Below are 25532 nucleotides of genomic sequence, written 5' to 3'. Positions count from 1 at the left end.
AATTAAATAACAACAACAACAATAAAAAAATAATAATAATGATAACAATAAAACAACAATAATAATAATAGTATTAATAATAATAATAATAATAATAATAATAATAATGTTGCCCCTTCAGTTTTGGGGGCATATGTCACTGTAATGTATGTTCACACATAATGCACCTAATGTGCCCTGATACAATATATACATAATTATAATATAATAATGTATAATAGGCATTCAATTACCTTTCTGTATGTTTGGCAGAATGAATGTACCTGCATATATCATCAAATTAATGAGTAACCACCTGGAACTTGGAGGTGGTGGGCTTATGAGCTTCAGGCAGGGCTATTCTGTTGCACTAGCAAAGGAAACTAGACGCGTCGCAATTCTGGGAAATTGAAAAGTGTGGTTGCGCCGACGCCGGTCGCGGCTGCCGGGACTCGAGGAATACGCCTGGAGGAATACCCTCGGAGGCCGCGCGACGTGCTATTCGAATTCGGTGCCGATCGAATCCCGCGTTCGTGATACGTGCCGTTTTAGGAAATAGGCCCCTCCCACTAAAGAAATAGGCCCCTCCCATAAATGTAACGGGGCAATCGTATTGTCACCTCACCCCTGAGATCACTTGCGTTTCATTTTGAGAGGATTGATCCCCCCAAAAATTATGCCGTTTTGATTTTAGGAAATAGGCCCCTCCCACTAAAGAAACAGGCCCCTCCCATAAATGTAACAGGCCAATCGTATTGTCACGTCACTCCTGAGATCACTTGCTTTTCTTTTTGAGAGAACTGATCCCTCCAAAAATCTTGTTTTTGCATCAAACGGTTACATTTTGCGCATTTGTGGCGCCTCCTATGGATCAAAGTGGAAATGCTTTTGGGGATTCGTTGAGTAAACCACCCTCGACATGTGATTCAAATTTGGGATTGATTGGACGTTTCGTTCTTGATTTTTGGCATTTTTGGTAAAACGGGCCCCTCCCACTAACTTTGGAAGCCAATTACGGACGAACCGTGAGGACTATCAAAATGTCGTTTGGATATGTTCATCGCATGGGTCCAGAGATCATGTGTACGGTTATTGGTGAAATTTGGATAAAATATGTGGGAGGAGGAGCTACAGGTGTGTTTTGAAGAAAATTCAAAATGGTGGAAAATCTATCCAGACACAAATGGGCGTGGCCTATATGGGGAGTTGCGTCATGACCCAAGTAATCTAGGGGTAAAGATGTTTTTATTTTACGACCTACGGTTCAAGAGTTATAGGCCAAAAGGTAAAGTGGGCTGTTATAGCGCCACCATGTGGCCAACTGGTGTTTTTTTAATAATTTGGCAATAAACTATGAACCTTCCCTCAAAGTCTTGTAACTCTAGTAACTACCCTGTTAGGGTAACCACACTAAATATGAATCGCGAAAATCGCCCTCTGCCACTCAGGTGGGAGAGCACATCGCTGCATGTCTGGCTGATATCTCACAGTGGATGTCTTCCCACCACACACTCAAGGTGAACTCAGACAAGGCTGAGCTTCTCTTCTTCCCAGGTTAGTCCTGCCGCATGCAGGATCTAACTATTTCCATAGATAACTCCCTGGTGGCTTCGGTTCAAACTGTCAAGGATCCGGGCGTTGTCCTCAACGGTCAGTTGTCCTTCAAGGCACACATTGCAGCGGTCATTTGCTCCTGAAGGTTTACACTTTATAACATTCGAAGGATTAGGCCCTTCGGAGTCTCAGCCCAGCTCCTTATCCAGGCCTCAGTCATCTCAAAACTTGACGACTGTAACTCCCTCCTTACTGGCCTCCTGGCATGCTCACTTCTTTCCAAATGATCCAGAATGCCGCAGCCAAAGGCATGGCACCTCCATACCTTCAAAGCCTGATCCAAGCCTACAACCCCTCCCGGATCCAGCTCACTCAAATCAGCTAACACGGGAAAGCTGTCTGAACCTTTCTTTAAACACCCGGGACAATAACGCTCCACACGTCCCAGACCTCCCTCCTCGTTCCCAAACTGTGGAACAAACACTGCAGTCAGACCTGCAGACTCACTCCCAATTTTCCGCCATAGTCTGGAGACCCACCTCTTCAGACTCCACCTCACCCCCCCTAGCACTTCATTCTCCCTGCACCCCTTTCTGCCACCTTGCCTTGATTGATGCTACTAACCAAGATATGGCTACCTTGCAAACATATACCCTGGTCATTCGTTCTCATGTGTTTGTTACTTATATAGGCATGTTTTCCCTGACCAACAATATTTGGAATGTTATTTAAACAGGGGTCTATTCCACGAAAGCGGAATTAAATTATCCTGGTTTGAAAGGCAAATCCAGGTTTGACAAGCCTGCGCTGTTCAGCCTGGTTTATTCAGTTCCACGAACGCCAAGCCGGGCTGAGAAGGAGAGGTTTGTCGAGCCAGGATCGTTAAACCAGGCTGAATGTGAGTTCACATATTCCTATAAAAGACCATGAAAGTCGATAGCAGAATCCTTGAACTTGACCAATCATGGAGCCCAAAACCAGAGCGGCGTTCTTCTCTGTGGCTGAACAGCAGCACTGCAGCAGCTCATGAAATCATACAAGGAAGTAAAATGTATAATAAGCAAGAGAGGAAACACAGCCGCAATAAATATAGATCCAGGGAGAAAGCGTGGCAAAGTATTGCAGACAAATTAAATGCACAAGTTGTCCAAAAATATGCAATTAATTTATATACAAATCCATAAATACATAATTCAGTTAGGCTTAAACATAAGGAGTTTAAGTGAATGTTGGAATTATAATTACACACTTAGGAAAATTTTCTAATTTCTAATTTCTAAAATCGAAGATCTACAAGTGAAAAGCTTGCCTTTTGGCGGCCGGGGGTCCCCGGTCCACGGGGGGCCGGGGGTCAACAGGGGGCCGGGGGTCAACGGGGGTCCGGGATTACCCGGCCCCCGTGTACTCCCGGACCCCCGGACCCCCGTTGACCCCCAACAGAGGTCCGGGGTAAACGGGGGTCCGGGGGTCCACGGGGGCGGGGGTCCGCGGGGGCGGGGGTCCACGGGGGCGGGGGTCCATGGGGGGCCGGGGACCCCCGGCCGCCATAAGACAAAAACATTTCGGGCTTGTAGATCTTCGATTTTCGCATAAGAATTGAATAAGTGTGGAAAAACTCATTGGTTTATGATTGGAGTCATTGGACTAACAGCTATTTCACAAAACTTGAAGAACAAGGCACTGGATTAATAAAGCTTGGCTGTTAGCCTGGTCCGGACCAGGCTAACTTCACAGCTAAATTGCCATGGTAACTAAGGCAGGATTGCTTAAATTTTCTTTTGTGAAACAGGATCATGGATAAACATATCCAGGTTTACTGGCTAAGTTAATCTGCCGAGCTAACTCAGCTTTCGTGAAACCGATTCCTGGATAATTTAAGCCAGGATAGCCGATTAAACCCGGTTTATCCCTAATCCAGGTTTCGTGGAATAGACCCCTGATCCTATGGTTCTTTGTTTACCTGCATGGTTTCAATGTACAGATTATAATGTTTTGGATAGTATGTTTAGACTGATGGTAGGTTCTTTGTTCCTGAGGCACTTTGCATTCTATGTATCGATCAATCAATCAAACTTTATTACAGCCGAGGCCAATAGGGGACATACAAAACATAAAAAAAACATACAATAAAACATTAATATATAAAACTGTATGTGATTACCTTGCCTAAATTGTAATTGTCTCCGCCAGGCCAAAAGGCATGGCGAGAGAGTATGTTTTGCCCCCTGTCCGTCCGTCCGTCCGTCCGTCCGTCCGTCCGTGTGTCCGTCCGTGTGTCCGTCCGTGTGTCCGTCATTCTGTCTGTGTACAGCTAATCTCCGGCACCGTTGGCTTGTTTGCAGTGAAACTGTGCACACATACTCCCTGGATGCCACAGCAGAACCTCTGCCCCAAATGTTTCACATGGGCCTTTTATAGCGCCACCAGGAGGCCAATTTGTGCAAAACCTATTTTTTGACAGTACTCCTACAGATTTTGTCCAAAAATCCCGCAAATCGGTCCACAGTATCTCTATAGTCATTAAACGAAACAAGTCTTTCAGATTTTTCATATTCCATCCTGATTGGCTAAAAATGGCTTCTAAAGTTTGCAGGAGTGCTCCGTTTTGAACAAAATGCCTCAAATCATGAACACAGCATGCAATTTCCTTGAAATTTTGCGCACATATTTCCACTATATCGAGAAAGAAATGCCACTTGAACATTTTCAAATCAGCCTCATGGTGGCGCTATAACAGACCGATTCGTGTTTTTACCTATAAGTGCACCGATCTGTGTAAAACTTTGTAAGCGCACTCCCTAGAGGTCAAGGAAAAACCTTTGCCCTGCATTTTTCACATCTGCCTTTTATAGCGCCACCAGGAGGTATTATGTAAAACTTTTTTTATATTACTCCTTCCGATTGTATCCAAATTTCACGCAAATCGGTACACGTGATCTCTATAGTCATGTGATCAAGACGGATGTGTTTGATTTTTCATATTCCATCCTGATTGGCTAAGATTGACATCTAAAGTTTGCAGTAGTGGCTTGTTTTGAACAAAATGCCGCAAATCATGAACGCAGCATCCGATTGCGGTCAAACTTTGCACGCACATTCGCACTATGTTGAAGAGCAAATGCCACCCTTTTAACATTGGCCTGTTATAGCGCCACCAGCAGGTCTAATTTAGCAAAACACATTTTTTGAACAAAATGCCTCAAATCATGAATGCAGTGTCCGATTGCCGTGCAAGGCCTAAGAAGAAATGGCACCCTTTTCACTTTGGCCTATTATTGCGCCACCAGGAGGCCACAATAACCTACCTGACCTGGCGGAGACCTGTGCTCCGAGGAGCACTTTTTCTAGTTTATAAACATTTCAAACACCTTCCAATAATAAACAAAATAAAAACGCTGTCCCTTTCCATACATCCCATCCCATGAAAGTGTTTAGACAGGGTCTAATACCAGCGTGGCTTATGTGGATCTCAAACAGATGACATCATATTGGCACTGTGACGGCATGTTCCCGAAATATAGAGATCTCTTTATCTGTATTTGTCTGTCTGCCTGCCTGTCTGTCTGTCTGTTTGTTTGTTTGTTTGTTTGTGTCCCTTTTATGTCCATATGGACTTCATAGATTTGCCTCCAACTAGGCCTACTATGATTATGTGTATTGCACTAACTACTCAATGGGTACAGCGGATATTGCACAACTGGAGGGGCATACATATGTTCTCAACCAGCATTTAAATATACATTTGTTACAACGTTTTGCAATTAATACTTTTCTAATGACCCATAATATAATATAATATAATGATTTATATCTGCAAAGTAACTAGTAACTAAAGTGTTCAAATAATTGTAGTGGCGTAAAAGTACAACATTTGTCTCTGAGACGTAGTGGAGTAGAAGTAAAAGTACTGAAAATAGGAAATACTCCAGTAAAGTAAAAAATACCTCAAAACTTTACTTTAAAAAAATCTATCGATTAGTCACCACATGGAGACTTGAATTCATGGATATTTTTTGTTTTTGTCGCATTCCTAAGGCAATCATTGGATGACCAGCGGACCGGCAGGCAGCGGTTCCGGTAGGAGACACAAAGGCGACTCTTTGTGTCTCCTACCGGAACCGCTGCTGGTCATCAAATTATTGGCTTAGGAATGCGACAAAAACTAGAAAATATCCATGAATTCAAGTCTCCATGAGGTGACTAATCAATAGGGAAAAAAATATTTTTGGGGGTGAACTATCCCTTTAAGTACAGTACTTGAGTACATGTACTTACAGTAGTTACTTTACACCACTGATATCAACAGATACAGTATAATAAGCCAGCTCTAGAGTTGGCCGTGGGTTCATTTCATACATGAACCTTTTTCCAGAAGAGACCTTAGGCTTGAATGGAACTCTAGGAATTTACAGAGAGGCTATGGAGCCCCTGCTACATCAATAGGAGGTGTATGATGTTAGGTGGGACATCTGTAACCAAACTCTGACTCCATGCTCCTTACCAAAACAGATGCTCCGCTGTCTGTCTGATAAGTTGTACAAACCAACACCTTGAACACAGAGGTCCTTTGTCCGTCCAACCCCAGGACACTGCTTCTCCCTGCATGTGCTCTTACACGGAACTTAACCTACAGGGGTGGAAGAAGTACTCAGATACTTATGTAAAAGTAGCAATACCACAATGTAGAAAATACTCTGTTACAAGTAAAAGTCCTATATTCAAAATTTTACTTGAGTAAATATGTACTTACAGTACCAAACGTAAAAGTGCTCATACACATATGATTTGAAGATATTTCAATTTGTTTCCCGAAAATGTGATCTTGTAGAGCTGCTGTTTTTGAATAGCTGAAGTGTATTATAATAAATACAATAAAAACCAAAGTAAATTGTTTTCAAATAATTGTAATATAACATTAGATATAATCCAATATTTGCCTCTGAGATGCAATGGAGTAGAAGTATAAATGATTGAAAAAAGGACATACTCAAGTTAAGTTAAAGCATCTCAAAATTGTACTCAAGTACACTACTTGAGTACACTTACTTTACTTTTCACCACTGGGAACCTGTGGTGTCCACACCCTAGTGAAAACCTGCCTTCAACATGGACCAGAGCCCTGTCTTTTATCAAGCTCACTGTTTGTTTAGAAGAATATGATATTTCATAGTGCCTTTATAAAAACAGAGGTTTAAAAACCTTCCCAGGAGGGATCACCTTTCATTGGCTAAAGTTTGGATACATATGGTGCTTCCAAGAAGTGAGGGAGTACGACTAGGAAATGGAAAAGTACTATAACAGCTCAGCAGTTCTAACGGGATACTACGACAGGACACCCCAAGAGCTGTGCTGGATTGTAAACTAACGTTATGTAACAAAGGCAAACGTAAGGTCCAGGACATTTTTCCTGAACCTTACTTTGTGGCAGAAATCAACAAAACAGGCACCAAAGCGGATGTATTATCTTTATCTTTTGCTCACTCGGCTTTCACCTCATATTCTCTCCATCTTTCATCACACAAAGACATGCTGTACACAAACAAGACCTTGATCTCAGAGACCCAGAGAGCAATGATCTCTTTGAAGACTCCCGACAAAAAGGTACATAGAAGCAAGGCAAACAGAACCCCCCAACACAACCTCCCACTCCATTTGCTTTCAATTAGTACTAAAATATTACCCAAAAAAAGATATTCACTTAAATATTTCCACCATAATAATGCTAAAATCCCGACCCCTACTGACACAAAAAAATTATACATTAATAAATGATTACTATACTACTACTACTACTACTACTACTACTACTACTACTACTACTACTACTACTGCTACTGCTACTGCTACTACTACTACTACTACTACTATTACTACTACTATTATTACTACTACTACCATTATTACTACTACTACTACAACTACTACCACTGATTAGAATTGCAGGATGGCAACATTTCCAATATTAAAAAACGGATACGTTTGAGCATTAGCTGGAAGAAGAGCATTAGCCGGAAACGATGCTTGTATAAAAAGTTACTTGCGTAATAGGGTATAGGCCCTTTAAGGCAGCAGGGTGAAGACCTTCATTCATGTTTTTGTTGCTGTCATCTATTGGTCCAGCACCAGCTGTCACCGACAGACATATCCGTTCTTTATCATCATGACCTTATAGAAGTTATTGACCTCTACCAGCTGATTGAGATGTCCATTAAAAACAAAAATCCAAATATAATTCCCAAACAGCATTAATACATATCTGCCCCCTTAAATCTGACAAGAATCTATCTATCTATTTATTTATTTCAGGAATCTCTGTGTGTGTGTGTGTGTGTGTGTGTGTTGGTTTGGGTGGTTTATGAGGACATTTTATCGGTTTACCGATCATCATTATGAGGACACCTCTCATGTCCTCATAACTCAAACACTGTAGTAGCTCATTGGAGGTTGCTCCCTCTTTTTCTCAACATGTCCCTGTGTGTGTGTGTGGTCAGCTTTGCCCAAATATGGAGTTCCACCGCCGGGCTCCAGAGTGTTTGTTCAGCCCTTCTTTCTTGTCTTATAGGCTACTATTCTTTATCAAATGTGGGCCAGTAATTTCCCTTTGAGACTTAACAGTGATTAAGGGCCATACTGTACAATAAACTTGACTTTTGATAAATAACACTTTTCTTCATGCTTGCCAACACAATTTCCCAGTACACAAAAATGTGTTCCCTATCCCAACTTGCACAATGACGTAGAAACATTCTTCACAAAGTCAATGAACCCTTTGACAAAATGTTTGAATGTCTACATACAGTAGGGCTATATACAGTTGGATCGAGGAAAGCTATCATAGGTACAGTAAACAATATCCAGGATTGATGATATGTTGAAAAAAGGGAAAAGAGGGGGACAATTTCTTAACCACATAAGCCCTTTTTGGGGAATTTGCCCAAAATAAGGATGCCAGGGTAAATGTGGTTCACATACAAATTTTATTATAGTTAAAGCTTTACTATGTAACTTTCCTTTTCTACCCCAGATTTGAACCTGATTTCCTGCACAAGTGATGTCATTTCTACCATTGAGCTAATAGAGCCTGCCTGCTTGCTCAGGGGATAAATTGAATCTTGACAATCAGGTCAAAATTCTTGTCAGATCCTGTGTATAGGTGAGACAAGACCTTTGACACAATCTCAATGTCTCAACCCCAATTGTACAAGTTATATTGTACTAGACCATACCCGGTGAAGGGCGCAGGCGAAAGTAGTTGCAAACTTGGGGTTATTGCACGTCCTGTTGCGCGAAAGTACAGACCTTGCTGCTTGTTTCTCGCGCGAAACCCGCAAAAGTGGCAACCCTGTGTCCCATTGTTTGACACATAAACGCTATTAATAAGCGGAGATTTGTTGACTCTATCATACAGATTGGACAAAATTACATTTTATTCATGAAAAAAAAGTTACATAGTGACACTTTAAATAGTGAAATTATCAAACATCTGTATTTTGTTTGATCATTTTTATAACAGATTTTCTTTTTATTCACTCTGACCAGAAGCTGGCATAAAACATACCATCGGCCATAAAAAAAAAACAGAGGGGGGATATCAAAAGCAGCGGTGTGGATTCACACACCATCCACCCAGCAAATCAAAACCCGTTATTTTGATCCATTGTGATTCCCATTATCTGTGTGATCATTCCATTATGGTCAATTGTAAAATATTCTTTATTTACTTATGTACGTGTGTCCCTCCTACCAATAGGAGCCATAATGCAAACACACAGACCCAGCTGATGGAATGCATAGTGTACAGTATATGGTATATTACGTACAGGAATACACACGCCCATAATAGATATGAGAGCAGGGCAAGGCAAGTTTATTTGTACAGTACATTTCCAATTGAAAGTGCTTTACATAAAACATTAAAGGACGACTTCACCCATTTTCAACCTATCTTTATATAATTGGTCCTCACTAATGCTGATTATAATATGGTACCATTTCTGTCTATTCACTCTGTGTCTCAGAGGAGGGCTGTGGACAGTTCAGAAACCCACCTACCAGTGACGTCATCGATGGGGAATCCAAGCTAACAGAAACGGCAGGCTTTCTATTCCTGCAAAGTTAGCATGCTACAATGGAAGCCATTGTTCTTGCATTAATAAAAATCTAAATAAAAGATTTGAAATCTCGTTAAAAAAAGGAAATCTGCCTAATGATGATGTCACTGGTAGGCGGGTTTCTGAAGTGTCCACAGCCCTCCTATGAGACATAGCCAGAGTAGAAAAAAATGGTACCATTTTATCATGATCATGTTTAGACTGATGCTAGGTTCTTGGTTTACCTGTGATCCTAGTTTACTGAGGCACTACACTGTCTCTCTGCAGTTGAAACATGTGTTTACCTTGCTTATTGAAAGTCGCTCTGTATAAGAGCGTCTGCTAAATGCCTAAATTGCAGAACAACTGCATTTGGTTTACCCAGTGGTTGGGGGCAGTAGGTGGAAATTACTTAAGTTTGACAGGAATTCACAACGATAAAGGAGTGGAATTTACAAAACGAGTAACCCTAAAGGCCTTATCATGGGAACATCAAACAACACAGTGTTGTCTGCTTCTTTGGTGGTAACCGAGGTTCAAGTGGAGGTCAGCGATACATGCCAAAGTCAACAGTGACTCAGGAAAAAAGCAGCAATACACGCAGTGGTGGAAATTAACTTAGTACATTTACTCAAGTACTGTACTTGAGTAAATGTTAAGGTACTTTTACTTTATTTGACTATTTCCTATTGATTACTATTTAAACTTTATACTTCTACTCCACTACATCTCAGAGGCAAATATTGTACTTTTTACTAAACTATGATTATGTTTAGCCCTGATGAAGACCACTTCAGGTTGAAACATGTTGGCGTTGTATTAAATAAAGGTTGTTCCCTCTTTTAAGTGCCTGGATCTCCCATTTTTTATCTATCACACAGTCACGACTTTTTTTCTGTTCTGGCCCCACAGTGGTGGAATGGACTTCCCACTGATGTCAGGACAGCAGAGTCACTGCCCATCTTTCGCCGCAGGCTGAAAACCAACCTCTTCAGGAAACACTACCCTTCCTCTCTGCCTGGCCTACTTGTTGTTAACTAGTTGTACGAACCCTTGTTTTATTGTTGTATTGTTTTATTGGATCTTGTGTAGTCGATACAATTATTTGTTTTAGCTCCTGCTCATTTGATTTAGCTATTTTGTCTCATCTGTTTAAGGAAATAGGTAGCTGATATATTGCACTTTTACCTTAGCGCTAGGTATACTCGTGGTTGCTTGTTTTTGCAGAAAATGCACTTAAGACTTCTGGTGATTAGTAGTTTTCGTTCCCTACCTATGTTGAATGCACTTATTGTAAGTCGCTTTGGATAAAGGCGTCTGCTAAATGACTGTAATGTAATGTAATGTAATCTATAATTGTTTGAAAGGTTACATTGCAGATTTAGATTTTTATTACTAAACATAGTACATTAATCAATTAAGCCCTATTTTATACTTGTGATCTACAAGTTCACAACACGTCGCGATGCAACGTGTTTTTGGGCCAGTGCCCCATATTCAATATCCAGGTCCCTTACCACCCCCACACACAATTCAAATGTAAGACTTTTTTAAATTATGTAGTGTGTTGCTTGTATAATTTAGAAAACATCTCATCAATTTCCAAATATCAGATTTTACATGAAACTGGACTTTTAGTATGTGCTTATTATTCATTATTAGCCTACTTCCCAGGGAGAGAAAACAAAGCCTGTTACGATTATAAGTAGAATTGTATATGGATGTGGAGGGCCCTTTCACATCAGGCCTCTCTCACAGCACTGAATGAACAGCCCTGCCACAGGGATGTCAGTCCCTGTCACAGCCATGTCATTGGGGTGTCAGGGCTTGTCACATCCTGTCACAGTCTGATAGGGCGTGGCATCTCCGTGGCAGGGCCTGACATCCCATCATGGTCAGTATCATGGTCAGTATTCACTCCAAGTGTTAACAACGATTGTTCTTCCTCAGGAAGACGAGGAGGCTTCAGGTCCAACCATCAATCCTGTGCGCTTTCTGAAGTCTTTTGTGGAATCCATAATGACCATCTACATCACAGCATGGTTTGGCGTGATGCGTGCCATCAACCTGAAACCTCAGCTAGCTTCGTACCTACGTCCATCCGACTGCTGAACGTCTAGGTCGGGTTCAGCCCGGACTGTTTTTTTGTGTGTATTTCGTCTGTATGTTGTTTTTTAACCACTGCACAAACGAAGTTCCGAAAGGAAATTAAAGTAGTTAGAAGTTGAAGTTGGATATCATGTCAGTATCATGGTCAGTATGATGACAGTATGATGACAGTATCATGGTCAGTATCATGGTCAGTACCATGGTTATTATCATGGTCATTATCATGTCAGTATCATGGTCAGTATCATGTCAGTATCACGGTCAGTATCACGGTCAGTATCATGTCAGTATCATGTCAGTATCATGGTCAGTATCATGTCAGTATCATGGTCAGTATCATGGTCATTATCATGGTCAGTATCATGGTCATTATCATGTCAGTATCACGTTCAGTATCATGGTCAGTATCATGGTCAGTATCATGTCAGTATCATCTCAGTATCATGGTTTGTATAATGTCAGTGTCATGGTCAGTATCATGTCAGTATCATGTACAGTATCATGTCAGTGTCATGGTCAGTATCATGGTCAGTATAATGTCAGTTTCATGGTCAGTATCATGTCAGTGTCATGGTCAGTATCATGTCAGTATCATGGTCAGTATAATGTCAGTTTCATGGTCAGTATCATGTCAGTATCATGGTTAGTATCATGTCAGTCATTGAAAGAAAAAATTACGCACATCCTCTGTTTCTTGGTGCTGAGCCAAACTGTAAGAACTGAAACTGAATTTCGACCCTTTCTGTCTTTTTCAAGTATATGATATATACTTTAAAAAGACCGAAAGGGTCGAAACGTTAGCCTGATTATCAGACTGAAGAGGTCTATGGTCTGGATCGAAACGTTGTATCTGCTGTTTGTCGCAAATAAAAGCTTGGAGCATTCAAAAGTGAGTTGCGAGCCTCCGCTTTGCTCATTATCACGTCAGTATCATGGTCAATATCATGTCAGTATCATGGTCAGTACCATGGTCAGTATAATATCAGACAGTATCATGTCAGAATCATGGGTCAGGGGATCTTAGTATAATCTGAGCGTCAAGTATGATGTCAGGGGTCATGGCACAAATGTGCCACACTGTATCGCTACTTCGACCTCATGCCATCGGGGCGAAGATACAGAACCTTGAAGTGTGAAAAGGAGCAGGAGTTTTGTCCCCTCAGCCATTGTGGCATTAAACAAACTGCCCTGTTGATAGGATGGCTCTGTGTACAGTGGGGACCTCATGTATTGATATGTTGTTTTGTGCTAGCTTGGTAAAGCCCCTCCCTCCGGAAAATCTAATTTCCATTTGATTTCAGGAAGGAGTCTGGCCTGAAGGCTTGTGTGGGCGTTTCTAGCCCGTTCACCAAATGGACGAGCCTATCAGCGTCGTCGCTCATCGTTCTGTGATTGACAGCAAAAGTTGGCCAATCAGGTGGCGAGTACGAGTGAGCCCGAATGGACCCGAGTGCAGCCTGAGTGCAGCCGACCAAATACGAACAGCAGCCATTGTTTTCTTTTACTTTTGGTTTTAAAACTCTCAAACTTCTTTTTTGAGGCACGGAATTTACTTTTAAGATATCGTTTGGATAGAATTTAGTTGTTTAACTTCATATATGTGGTCAATTAATCATGACAGAGCCTATTTAAAAATAAAATTTCAGAGAACCGACAGGGGCGGGCAGTGACACGCATGTATCCGAATAAGGCAACCTATTTTGGGCATGGCCATGTCAAAAGTCCCGTTGCGTCACATTAGTCTGGAGGTGGTAAAAATGCACTGCTGATTGGCTGAAGGGGAACAACGATCATTGGCTGAAGGGGTTGTCAGTCAACGGTATTACTCCCGCCCAACTCCAGCCCACAGCCAATATTGCAGAATGGGCGATCATGCCAGACTCACTCCTGAAATAAATTACAAAGGAGATTTCCGGAGGGAGGGTTTACCAGGCTAGTTTTGTGCTGCTATATGGTTATTTGTTTTGTTTTGTTTTGTTTTTTGTTGTTGTTTTTGTACAGACTTGTGAAGACAAATATCCCTTCGGGGACAATAAACATTATTATTATTTGGTAACCATCGCAAGATGGTGCTGCGGCAGCGCTGCTGCCATTTTGGATTGGTTTTTACCAACTTGCTGTCTACAAACACGAAGGAAGGTCCACACAAATAGGGTCATAAAATAAATCAATGCTCCGTTATTAACTGAAATAATTTTCCAAGCACAAATCCAATATTCAAGTTTCACGATTTATTAACTGTAGTCCATTAACATGGTATGAAGTACAAACGATTGTATATTTATTTTTTTGCAATACAATGTATATGGCAGGAATGACATTTACAGTTGTTGTTTTTTCAAATTGCTTAAAGTCATAATGTGTAACATCCTAGTCTTTCTGGCGAGACCTATGGTAGCTCCGTTGTATGTTAGAACTGCGATTCCCAGAATTCAGTTTGAAACCAAATCAGGAAAGTAACGCACCAAATTGAATGCTGCAGGGTCCTAGCGCCAAGGATATTTTGGAACACAACAACCTTTTCAGAAACTGTCTGTATTAATTAACATCAAAATACATAAATAAATATATTTCGGTACAAGTATCGGGGCAGACACTCGCTACTAAAAATAGTGTTTAGAGAACACCTTTATGTGGAAAAAATATATATAAAAAATAACTTGTTTAATTGAAAAAGAAGTTACACAGTATGACTTTAAGCACACTTTTGAAAACAGTGCTCATTGATCTAAGCACTACACACAATTCACACAACCGCACACAAGTAGCAGAGCACCTCAGATCTTTATCAAAATGAAGCACTTCATTCAAAACTATACAATAATTTACAAAAGCCCAACTTTGTCACTGTATGGCACATACATTGTTCATATGATCTGATTCTGTTTGAACAAACTGCACATTGCGGTGTTCCATCACTCTTAACATTTCCACTCATCTAATAATATAGCAGTAGTTTGAGAAAGATTTTTTTCCAGAGATATTGTTAGTAGTAGTAGATTAATATATATATATCGACCAAACATAACACACAGGACCTGTACTGCACACAAATAAATACCATAGTTACATTTCCCAATATTGTCAAATCAGTCAATACATCCATGCATTTTGAAAGGTTTCATTTTGCACACAAACAAAATCAGAAAAGAACACATTCAAAATACAAAATGTACGTGTAGTACATAAACAACAAAAACATTTGTGGAGACAAAAAAGTAAAGCATGAATTATGTACAAAATAGAAAGAAAGACACATCTTTTCATTTAACTGGTTTTGGCTGTAGCACTTTGTTCACATTCTATGTTCTTTCTAGCAAGACAGTGAGGGAAGAATCTCGTTGAATGGCAAAGCCATCCTGGGACAAACCTTTCCTCTCCCTAACCCTCTTCCACAGTTCTCATCCTCCCTCTCCCGCCTCCTCTTACTAGAACACTGCCTTCCATTCTTGGTGTAGACAGGTACACTCACTTCTTGCCTTTCTAGTGCTTACGCCTGATTGGTGAGTTCACATTTAAGCACCTAAGTGTCTGGTGTGCGATTTTTGAAAGGCAGTGCTTTGAAATGGCAAAGAAGTGACATCATGTCAGATTTCCGTGTCTAATGTAGAGAAGTGTGCTCTAGTATTTTGCAAAACACGTGTGTAGTGTTTTGCAAAAAGGTGCGACGCTGAGAATGTGCTTGTACTTGTGCAGATCTGGGCTGAGGTTTTGAGTGTTAGGTTTCCACTAACTGTATGTTACCTTTAATTTTTGTGCGTAAGCAATTGTAAAAAAAAAAAAGGACATATGGCATAACTACTTTCAAACATTTTTTTCTAAAAGCACCTATCAGGGTACCTATTATCTTTGGGTTATCCAACTGTAATAATAATTTATAATAATAAGTTTAGGGTTATGTTAGCTAACATAGACAGTCGGTTTACATAGGCTAGTAGTAGTTAGGTACAGACACTACGGGTAGATATTTCTTAATTTCTTATGCTGTTTTTTACATTCAAACAAAATGTGGTGCTCATCCTCGATGCACTTGTCATACGGTAGGTTACAAATTCAGCGCCTTTGAGAGAAACTCATTGATTGACTGATTGACTGACATCTTTATTGACAAAACACATATGCATAAACATATATTTGCACATATCTATCAAAAGGATAAAACACAATCAAAGTTCAGTTTCCGTGGTGGTCTGAGTGTAAGTGTTTTGTGTGTAAACCGAGTGCCACGTGTTGGGGACACTCATACATCCAAGTATTATAAATCCATACAGGACAAGCAGGCATCAGAATGATAGCGATGGAAGGCGGTAGTCTGAGTTCTAAGAACATTTATAATAACAACAGTAGGAAGACAAGGAATAAAGAGAAAATGCATACGAACTTCCTCTAGTTTCAATACATTGTTAGACATAATAATAGCCTGTATGACTCATGCAGGTGGCTATACAGAATGATCTATTCATCATGACATTCTAGAGATCGTGATGTAGCAACTTCTAGCAAGACAGAGTTATAGTACTGTACATAGATATTATACATTAGATAGCACACATTCAGTGTTTCCTCTGAAGAAAAGCAATTCACAAAAGTGATTTGTTTTTTTATTGATGCATACCAGTGCTGTGCATACACATTAACCTTAAAAACAAAATCCCAATTCACCATAAAGTGGCTAAACTCTTAACTGTGATTGTAAGGAATTGTGCTGCCTCCTTGTGGCGCCAGTCTCTTCGTCACACACATTTGTCAAGCGTAACACTTAATAGGATGCAACATGATCATTTCCAGTAAGACATGCTACAACATTCATTCTACCGGGCCGTTCACACCAAGCGCTGTCACTATAACAATAACTATATCGTTCACCATCGTCTTCATTATTGGTTGTGGTCTTGTTTTTCATGATTCTGTTTTTGCAGTTTGGCTCAGCACCAAGAAACGGAGGATGTGCGTTATTTGTTCTTTGAATGTGGTTTTAAGTGGTTAAAACTATATCTTTATAGTTATAGTTATACTTTGTGAACAGCCCTATTCACTAGAAATTTTCAGTACTGTTTCTATCGCACAGAGGATATAACCGTGTGGGACCTGGGACCTGGGGGGGGGATCAATAGTAGGTGGTCTGTTGCTCGATTATCGCAGTCTCTTCCTTGCCGGGACAGATCCTAAACACGGACTGCTCCCGATCCAGGTGGGCGCCGGGGCTGTACCCGATGCCGCCCACCTTCTGCCACCACCACCTGGCCGGGTTGATGCCGTCGTCCTCGGCCAGCGCGTCCCGTATCAGGCCAATGTTCCACAGGACGAAGTGGAAGAAGGGCAGGCAGAAGATGCACAGCGCCAACGTGACCAGCACGTGGGTGGCGGGGCGCTCCCCAAAGTCCACCATGTAGATGTAGACCTCGCCCCGGATGTCGCTGGCGTAGGCCAGCCAGTAGGGCACGACGAAGAGGATGTAGAGGCAGCCGGTGATCAGGACGTACACGCAGTGGCCGAGGTGGATGGGCATGGAGGACAGGGTGCAGTCCAGCAGGGTCTGCAGGGTGTTGACCACGTGGAGGTTGAGGCTGAACGCGGTGAGCGGGTGGCGGGACACAGGGAAGCTGACGCTCCAGTACAGGGCGGAGACGGTGAGGGACAGGGAGCCCTGGGCGATGTGCAGGAACCACTGCAGGGACAGAGACCGGCCCAGGCAGCCAGGCATCGGGAGCACGGCCAAGGAACCTTCAGAGAAAACACATTCATAATAGTAATAATAATAATAATGCTGCTGCTGCTGCTGCTGCTGAATGATGATGACATGGAATAAAGCTAAAACAAAAGCTCATGACTGAAAGTTTATTGATGTTTAGGTCATTATCATTCTAAACCTATGTTGCAGCTGTTCCACATGCAGCCAACCAGTTGAAGAAATCAGATTTTAGGCTTTTAACCTTTTAGCCTTTATGACATTTCTGAGACCATTCATGTTGAAGAAGATGCTTCTAAACATGTATTCCATCACTAGTTTGATCACTTCAAATACTCTTTTAATCTTAAAATAACTAATAACCTGATCTTAAAATAACTAAATAATCGAACATTAAAAAATAAAATAAAATCGGTGCTCTACATGCTTTTCATAGCTTCTATGGAATCCAAATTACTGAAATCAGTCGTGGCGAATGAGATCTTTAATCCATGTGATGACGATGATGAAGATGTTGATGATACAAGAATATATAATAAGAATAAGAATGAAAATAATAATGGCATTGGGGTAAAGTTCCTGGCCACTACACAGAGACTGGGGATTTGAACCCTCCACTGTGCATCCAGCTCGGACGAGCGTCCATATGAGCACACAATTAATAACCATGTTCACGAGAGGGAAGCTGGGAGAGGAGGGCAATCTGTGTTGCTGCACCAGCAGAATTGTAGGGTGGATGTCATGATGTCATATGTTGTCATTTATTTTCATAAATAGGTAATATATACTAGGTGCACACTGTGCCCGAGGATGTGATCTAAAAGGGGTAAAACTTCTAAAGGAACTAAAAAGAGGGCTATAAGACATTTTTCATTTAGTCTGGTATAGTCAGACGACCAGAGATCTCCGCCTATACCGATGCATCTGGGGAAATATAAATTCATTGAATGGGCTTGAACGCCTGAGAAAACCAGCAGTAACAAACCTGCACCTCAATGCTTTGAAAACGAATCCTAATACCGTCCCATAAGGAACAAACATCTCTGAATTGTTCATATACTCAGTTTTAGCCCATTCACTGAGTTTTTCTTCTCTCCCTCTTGGTCTTTGGGGGTTGTTTGGATTCATTGCTGTCCTAATTACATGGCAATACTGTACTGGTACTGATACTGTATTTTGTCACCGATACTGTATATTGTTAATGTATTGCTACTGCATCTTTTTGCTTATATATATTTTTCAATTACTATTAGTACGGTATCTTGTTGCTCCCCTTAGCTGTATATACCCTTTTCTTCTATATGTCTGCCCTGTGTTTATAACTGCTGTACTGCCTTTGGCAACTGAAATCCCCCCACGTGATCAATAAAGGTAGGTATGTAGGCAGGTAGGTATGTAGGTAGGTATGTAGGTACAGTAGGTATGTAGGTAGGTAGGTAGGTAGGTAGGTAGGTAGGTAGGTAGGTAGGTAGGTAGGTAGGTAGGTAGGTCGGTCGGTCGGTCGGTCGGTCGGTCGGTCGGTCGGTACTAGGCCGGTTGGTCAGGCCTCCCCAGGGAGGTTTTCCAGGCTGAGATAAGGCTGTGGGGCAGACAGAGGACCACGCTGAGGGATTATATCTCTATGCTGGCCTGGGAATGCCTCGGAATCCCCCAGTCAGAGCTGGATAATGTGGCCAGGAAAAGTAAGGTCTATCTGGGGTTCTCTTGCTGGAATGGCTACCTCTGCGACCCAACTTCGGATAAGTGGTTGACGATAGAGGATGCATGGTTTATTTCTTGTTGCTTTACTTTGCTGTACCAGTAATATTGAGTAGAGTCATGTCTTACCTGGATAACTGATCTTCTGCGTCTGACAGTGGCGCCTGACGACTGCGAACGCTGCCACCAGGTTAATGAGGGCAACCAGGTAGTACAGACCCATCAGACAGTAGCTAACGTTAGCGAGGCATATGAGCCACCTGGGGGTGTTGAAGAGCAAGCCTGTATACACACACCAGCTGAGTGTGTAGAGCAGAATAAAGAACCGGTAGAACAGCCAGAGACACGGTGGGACGTTCCACTGAGGGGAGGAAGACACATTAGCCTGCGGTGAGTACAAAACTGTACAAAGCATATCGCAGTTTGCATCCTGTCATCCCAGACCCAGGCCCATGTGTATTTACATAGGAGTTCTGGGCCTCATGGTGAAAATACAGCTTTATTAACACAATGAATAAATCAAGACATGTTTGGAGCACCTGTTAAAGAAGTACTTCAGCCAAAAGAAAGACTCCCCCCCTATCAATGACTCACACCGTGAAGGAATACAAGGAATTATTACCTTTGCTTTTTCAGTTTAAAGCAATGTTTTGGAAGTAGGATATCGAGCATACCAATGGATACAAGACACTTGGGTTTACACTGTGAGCATTGTTTTGGAAATTATACTCTACAAAAAAAGTGTTGTGTTGTCCTTGGCCAGCTATTTACTTCAATTCATCAAGTATTTACTTCATCCTTGGATCCTTCATTCGCCGTAAAAAGGGGTGAAGTACTCCTTTAACCAGGCACCTCCTTCAGCATCACTGATTATCTCCGCCAGCCGAAGGCGACGCGAGAGATTATGTTTTCACCCCTGTGAGTCTGTGCGTGTCAGTGTGTTTGGGGGCTAATCTCACAAACTGCTGGACCATTCAGCACCAAACATTTTGTAAATACTGCCTGTATGCCAAAGAAGCAACTCCCCAGTTAGTCATACCGTGTAATTCATTTCACTAGTCTTTTTTGGCAACACCTACAGGTAGCTCCGAATCAGCGTTTTACTATATGGACGGAGCACTCGAAAATGAATGTTGCAGGGACCTAGCACCTATTTTGGAACACGACAACGTGTTACAATATATCAATACATTTTCGGGTACATTTCTGGCGCCAATACGTCATTGTGACTTGAGTGCCGGGGGCCGTCACCCCCGATTGAAAATAGTATTTAAGTGTTTAGAGAAGTTGTCAAGATTGTATCAAAAATAACAGTATGAGTTTAACAGCAACTATATTATGTAATTTCTTTGTGAATGCACTACTGCAGACCTAACTGTTCCTCCAGACTACAAGGAAGGAGAGGTATGTGGTGTCCCCGCTCATACCGAAGAGCTTGCTCCACGGGGCGCACCTTTCTAGTTCTTCCTGCCTACTCACCTGAGGTTGGAGCAGCAGCTCTGGTTTGCTGGGTGTTAAGTGCAGTCTCGAAACGCTGAACTCCTCCCCCAAGCTGTGACACCACCGGGCTCCCATTGCGCTTTCTCTGTGAACATAAAATACACATGTGAAGACATGCTCAATGATCGATAAGTTATAACAGTGACTGGACCCACGGATCCGGATCTTCAAATTGTCAAATTGACAGGAAGTTGACATTTTTATAAACAAAACAAAACAAAACAAAACCAAAGGCGTTGAAGGTTTTGTGATGCTATCGAGAACATGTACGTACACCATTCAAAGTAATAGGGCGACAGAAAAGAACCGCCCGCATCCATTGAATTCAATGGAGAAGTGGCGCCATGTTATATTTGGTTCCACTTTTCTTGATATATTGGCAGAATCTGCTTGGTTTGCATTCGTTTGTTTGAGAGTGACTCTGAGAGCTGTTTCACCATGCAATGTTAAGTGAGTGAGCAGACGATTTTGGAATATACATCTCTAATCAACGGAAGTTATTTCACTAATATTTGTAGTTACAGTACATCATGGCAACTTTGGCAAGGTAAATTAACAACCCAAACCTCTACCAAAGTGTCATTATGCTTGAGAACATTCACAGCAATGATTTCACTTTGACTGTGAAGCTGCTCAAGGAACTGAGCTCTTAATATCTGACGGAAGAATGTTCCATTTGCTAATGTACAACAGATGCAGAACGAATGGCTCTGGTACGGAAGCTATGCGTGGGTTGCGCACATACAAGTGCATTGGACATACTGTAAAGGCCCCTGCATGCTACCAAATGAGGTGATCACCCTAACCTTTTAGGTGATAGGGTGATTTCATACTAGGCGCTCATAGTTAGGGTGATCACCCTCTCACCTAAAAGGTGAAAGGGTGATCACCTCATTTGGTAGCATGCAGGGGCCTTAAGTGGATCTGGAAATTATTTTTGTTTCTTCAGATTTTGCTTTGGTGCACAGCGGGCGGAGCTGTATGCTGTATCACAGTTAGGTATGGATGCAGCTAAACAAACATTCATAAATGTTTGTATGCAGACGTATAGCAAAAATGACATTTTTGGAATAGAAAATGTAAGTTTTTCAGAAAACTGCAATAAGATTTAGAAGGCGTTTTTAAAATCGGCCTCAGGTCTAAATGAACATATGGGCACCTACATAGTTAGCATCAGATTTGGAATGGTGACAGACTATTTGCACTCAGTAGGGACAAGTGTGTTCCCGAGGGCCCATCCTCAGATAGACAGACAGACAGACAGACGGGTAGTGAGAGTAATGAATTGGTGAGACTAGAAGTCAACTTCAACTTCAAGTTTGTCACATCACAAGTTAGCACCTAGCCTTGACGACCATGCAGTCTTATGCAAAGGTTAAAATGTCATTTAGATAGCATGTTATTTAGACAGATGCCAGGTTCATTTGTTGAGTTTTATAGTTTGAATGTAAGGATTATTTATTTTTTGATATTATACTGTTTAGACTGATGCTTCTTGGTTTACCTATATCATCCTAGATTACTGAGGCACTACACTCTACACTGTCTCTATGTAGAGATGTGTTTACCTAGCTTACTGTCACTCTGGATAAAAAGCATCAGCTAAATGCCTAAATTGTAGGTGTAAAAGAGTGGGTGAAATTATTTTCTGTATGCAAGCTCCCATGAAGTTACAAAATACTGTTACCTCCGTGACCCAACTCTGGATAAGCGGGTGAAGATGGATGGATGGATATATCTTATGAGGAGGGGGGGAAAAGGAAAATGTTAAATGACAAAACTGTTACATTTTTGGGCGGTGTAGCCGCCCCTATAAGTCGGGTTGGGACACCTCATTAGCTGTACTGTGATTGGCTCATTAGTACACCCCTAGCTGTACTGTGATTGGCTGACTCTATTGGCTGACTCTATTCAGCACTGTGATTGGCTAGCGAGACACATGATGACATTAATAACCTATAAATAGGATTATGCACTTCAAAAAATCTATATTTTTTTGAAGTGAGCTTCCATCACTATGATGACCACTGTGATGACCACACCGCCCACTTCACACTGGGTGTGATTTTTAAACTGTATATAATGATGTTCTGCATAGATAGTGTAATATCTGTCTGTCATTTAATGTCACTATGAATTGAGTACAAAAGGACCCCCATTTTTAATCCTATTTAGTTAACCTTGTATTTGAACTGTACTTTCATGTGCTTTTTTCGGCAAACTTCTAAATAAAGTATTCAATCAATCAATCAAAACCAATATAAAATATTATTTGAGACATAATGTGGGTATTTGAGGGCATGGCCAAATACATGCCATTGTATGTACAGGTGCAAACAACACAGGTATCAGCGTTGTTACTAGCGCAAAACTATGGTTATGTGTTGTACTGCAGGGACTTTGAACAACCACCATCTTATGAAAAATGAAGACGGGTCTTCCCAATATTCACTGTTGAAACTCTCTGGCCATAAAAAGCAGCCAAATCCACGCAGAGAGGCACCTGTTGGCAGCTTCAACACACTCACATGATATAGAGACTCCCTTCCCCCTTTTGCACTGTAGCTAAAAGAATAAGGTGTGTCCTCAATAAATAAATAAAATAACAATAAAAGGCAGAGTACGTCAGTCTCTTGTGCAAGTTGCAGCACATATAATGAAATATGTATAAAGTGGGTGTTGTTCTCAGGCCCAAACTTGGAATTAATTATTAATGTATGTGGGGTGTGTCGACTGAGAAACAACATTTTATAATACATACACTTACAAAAAAATAAAATATTATTATTAAATTAAGAGAAAAAAAATATTATTAAGATTAAGATTATTCCTCGATATATAATAATACCCAATGATTCACCATTATTAGGATCACTATTATTAGGAAATGCAACTGGGGCACTGCATTTTTAAAGATATTTAAACAGATAAAAAGGATTGGACTGGAATATGGCAAGGAGCAGATACAATGGTGGAGTCAGGATATCTTCAAAAAGAGTTCATCATTTTATACACAACTCATGCAGGCTTTAGGCTATATAATGATAATAGCCTAATATAGGCTAGTTCTAATCAATTAGCCTATATTAACCTCATGGACCAAGGATAACAGACAAACCACCAAACAGATGGGAAACAATAGCTTTATAGCTACTATGATATTATAATAACATAAACGTCATGATCATGCCTGATAGGCCCACTTCATCCAGATAACAGCATAACAGCAGATAGATGTAGGCTAAACTGGGCCATTATAGCTTTAACAGCGTGCGCACGTTCCCGCGGTCAGCGTTGGGGTTTTTTTTTGGCAGACAAAATGACTTTTGGGCAGCGGGCGCTACGCTACACCTGCTGTGTTGCGGTGGACGGGCCTCATTTGCATTAAATTGATTATGAACTCATGCAAATTTCCAGATACGATCGGTTTGCGATCTGTATCGTGTAGATCGTCAACCGATCGTACGGTATGGGACACTACTAGTCTATCCCATACCGTATACCGTAGTGGCTGCTAATATCCAGCCCCTCATGCACCACACCGTAGCCTCTACGCTAGTCTCCATCACTTGACATTTGTGAATGCAGCATGCACTTGTATGGGCGCGGCACCGCATCTGGTGTAGACTGTCCTTAAAAAAAAGAGACGGCGTGCAGGATAGAAGTGCTGCTGGATCTGGCATTGCAGTGTCTGTGTGGGATGTGAGTGATCAACTCACACACGAGGGTGGGGGGGCAGCCGATCATACATACATGACCATTCTTACATCACATGGACTAGACACACATTTGAATAACATCTAAAAGTCTCCAGATGATTGTATTTCTTGAGTAGCTACATCTATGTTGCAGCGATGAGGCTGGGGATTTTTTGTATTTTTTTAGAGCAGAGATTGCAGTGCAGATTGCAGTGGTTGATGGCAGTTTATCATCCAGTTTGTTACCAGGTAGTTTTACACATCATGCCGTGTTGTGAGATCATCATACAACCGTTGAATGAATGTATACATCTTTGCAGCATCGGTGAAAAAAACAACAACAAAAAAGGCTGCAATTCGAAGTTGCATTTGACTATTTAGGCTACTATGTTTGATGTGTTTCTTCAAAGTAAGGTTATAATCCAAGATGATTATAACCTTATTATAACCTGAATAATCCAAGACTATTATGTTTGAATTGGGTTACTTACTAGGCTATGTTTATATTTTCCTGTTGGATTAAAAAAAGATGTAACACAAACTGGGTGTGTACCTACCTAGTGTAAAATCAGTTTCGATGCTTCGATCTGCTTTATGTCCAGTCCAGCATTCAGCTGTTAGTTCCTCGGATCTTTGTGAAAAAAAAGGCAGCAGCAGCAGTGGAGTCGTCCTCTCTCTCTCCTCTAATGCATACCTGGCTGTCAGTGTCAAACCCTCTCGGTTTTCCAGGGATTAGATCCCGAATTTCTTTTACCCTTCTGGCTTCTCTCTCCAGCAGTCCTCCCGTTGGGGTTTTTTTTATTGTACGGCGTGGCTCTGCAGGAGTCAAGCTGGCTGTCTGTAAGAGGGTCGACGGTGGGTGTGGGTCGGTCTGACCGGAGTTAGCTAATCCCGCACAAACTGCTGTGCTGGACAGATCAGCACCACATTTTCTTCTTGTTGTGCACACTGCCAGTGGGTTCGTTTAGCACCTCCAACTATTTATTTATTTTACAACGTGGCTCTGTAGGAGCAAGCCAGAGCAGTCTAGAAGAGGGTCTCTCGGTCTGTGTTCGTCAGTCGGTTGACCTAATCTCGCAAACCGCTCGAACGATCAGTGCCAAATCTTTTTTTTATTTTTTATTTTGTAATACTTTATTGCAGGTTCGTACAATAGGCTACATGTAATCCATTTCATCCACGATATCTTACAAGTTTTCTTCACTTGTTTAATTC

The 25532-nt window shown here is 41.4% G+C and overlaps 1 protein-coding gene across 1 annotated transcript; it reads right to left on the bottom strand.

Annotated features, from left to right (window-relative positions):
- Positions 1-16187: 16187 nt before the first annotated feature.
- On the bottom strand, positions 16188-20694 carry LOC308082024 (uncharacterized protein; the record flags this gene model as incomplete). Its single annotated transcript, XM_080423632.1, has 3 exons — positions 16188-17456; positions 19249-19480; positions 20599-20694. The coding sequence occupies 3 exons, from the start codon at positions 20692-20694 to the stop codon at positions 16840-16842; spliced, it is 945 nt and encodes a 314-aa protein (XP_080279758.1). The 3' UTR covers positions 16188-16839.
- Between the last annotated feature and the right edge of the window lie 4838 nt (positions 20695-25532).

The sequence above is a fragment of the Gymnoscopelus braueri genome, assembly GCF_963280865.1.
Source record: "Gymnoscopelus braueri genome assembly, chromosome: 3".
Lineage (NCBI taxonomy): Eukaryota > Metazoa > Chordata > Actinopteri > Myctophiformes > Myctophidae > Gymnoscopelus > Gymnoscopelus braueri.
This window is presented reverse-complemented; position numbering and strand designations above follow the sequence as displayed.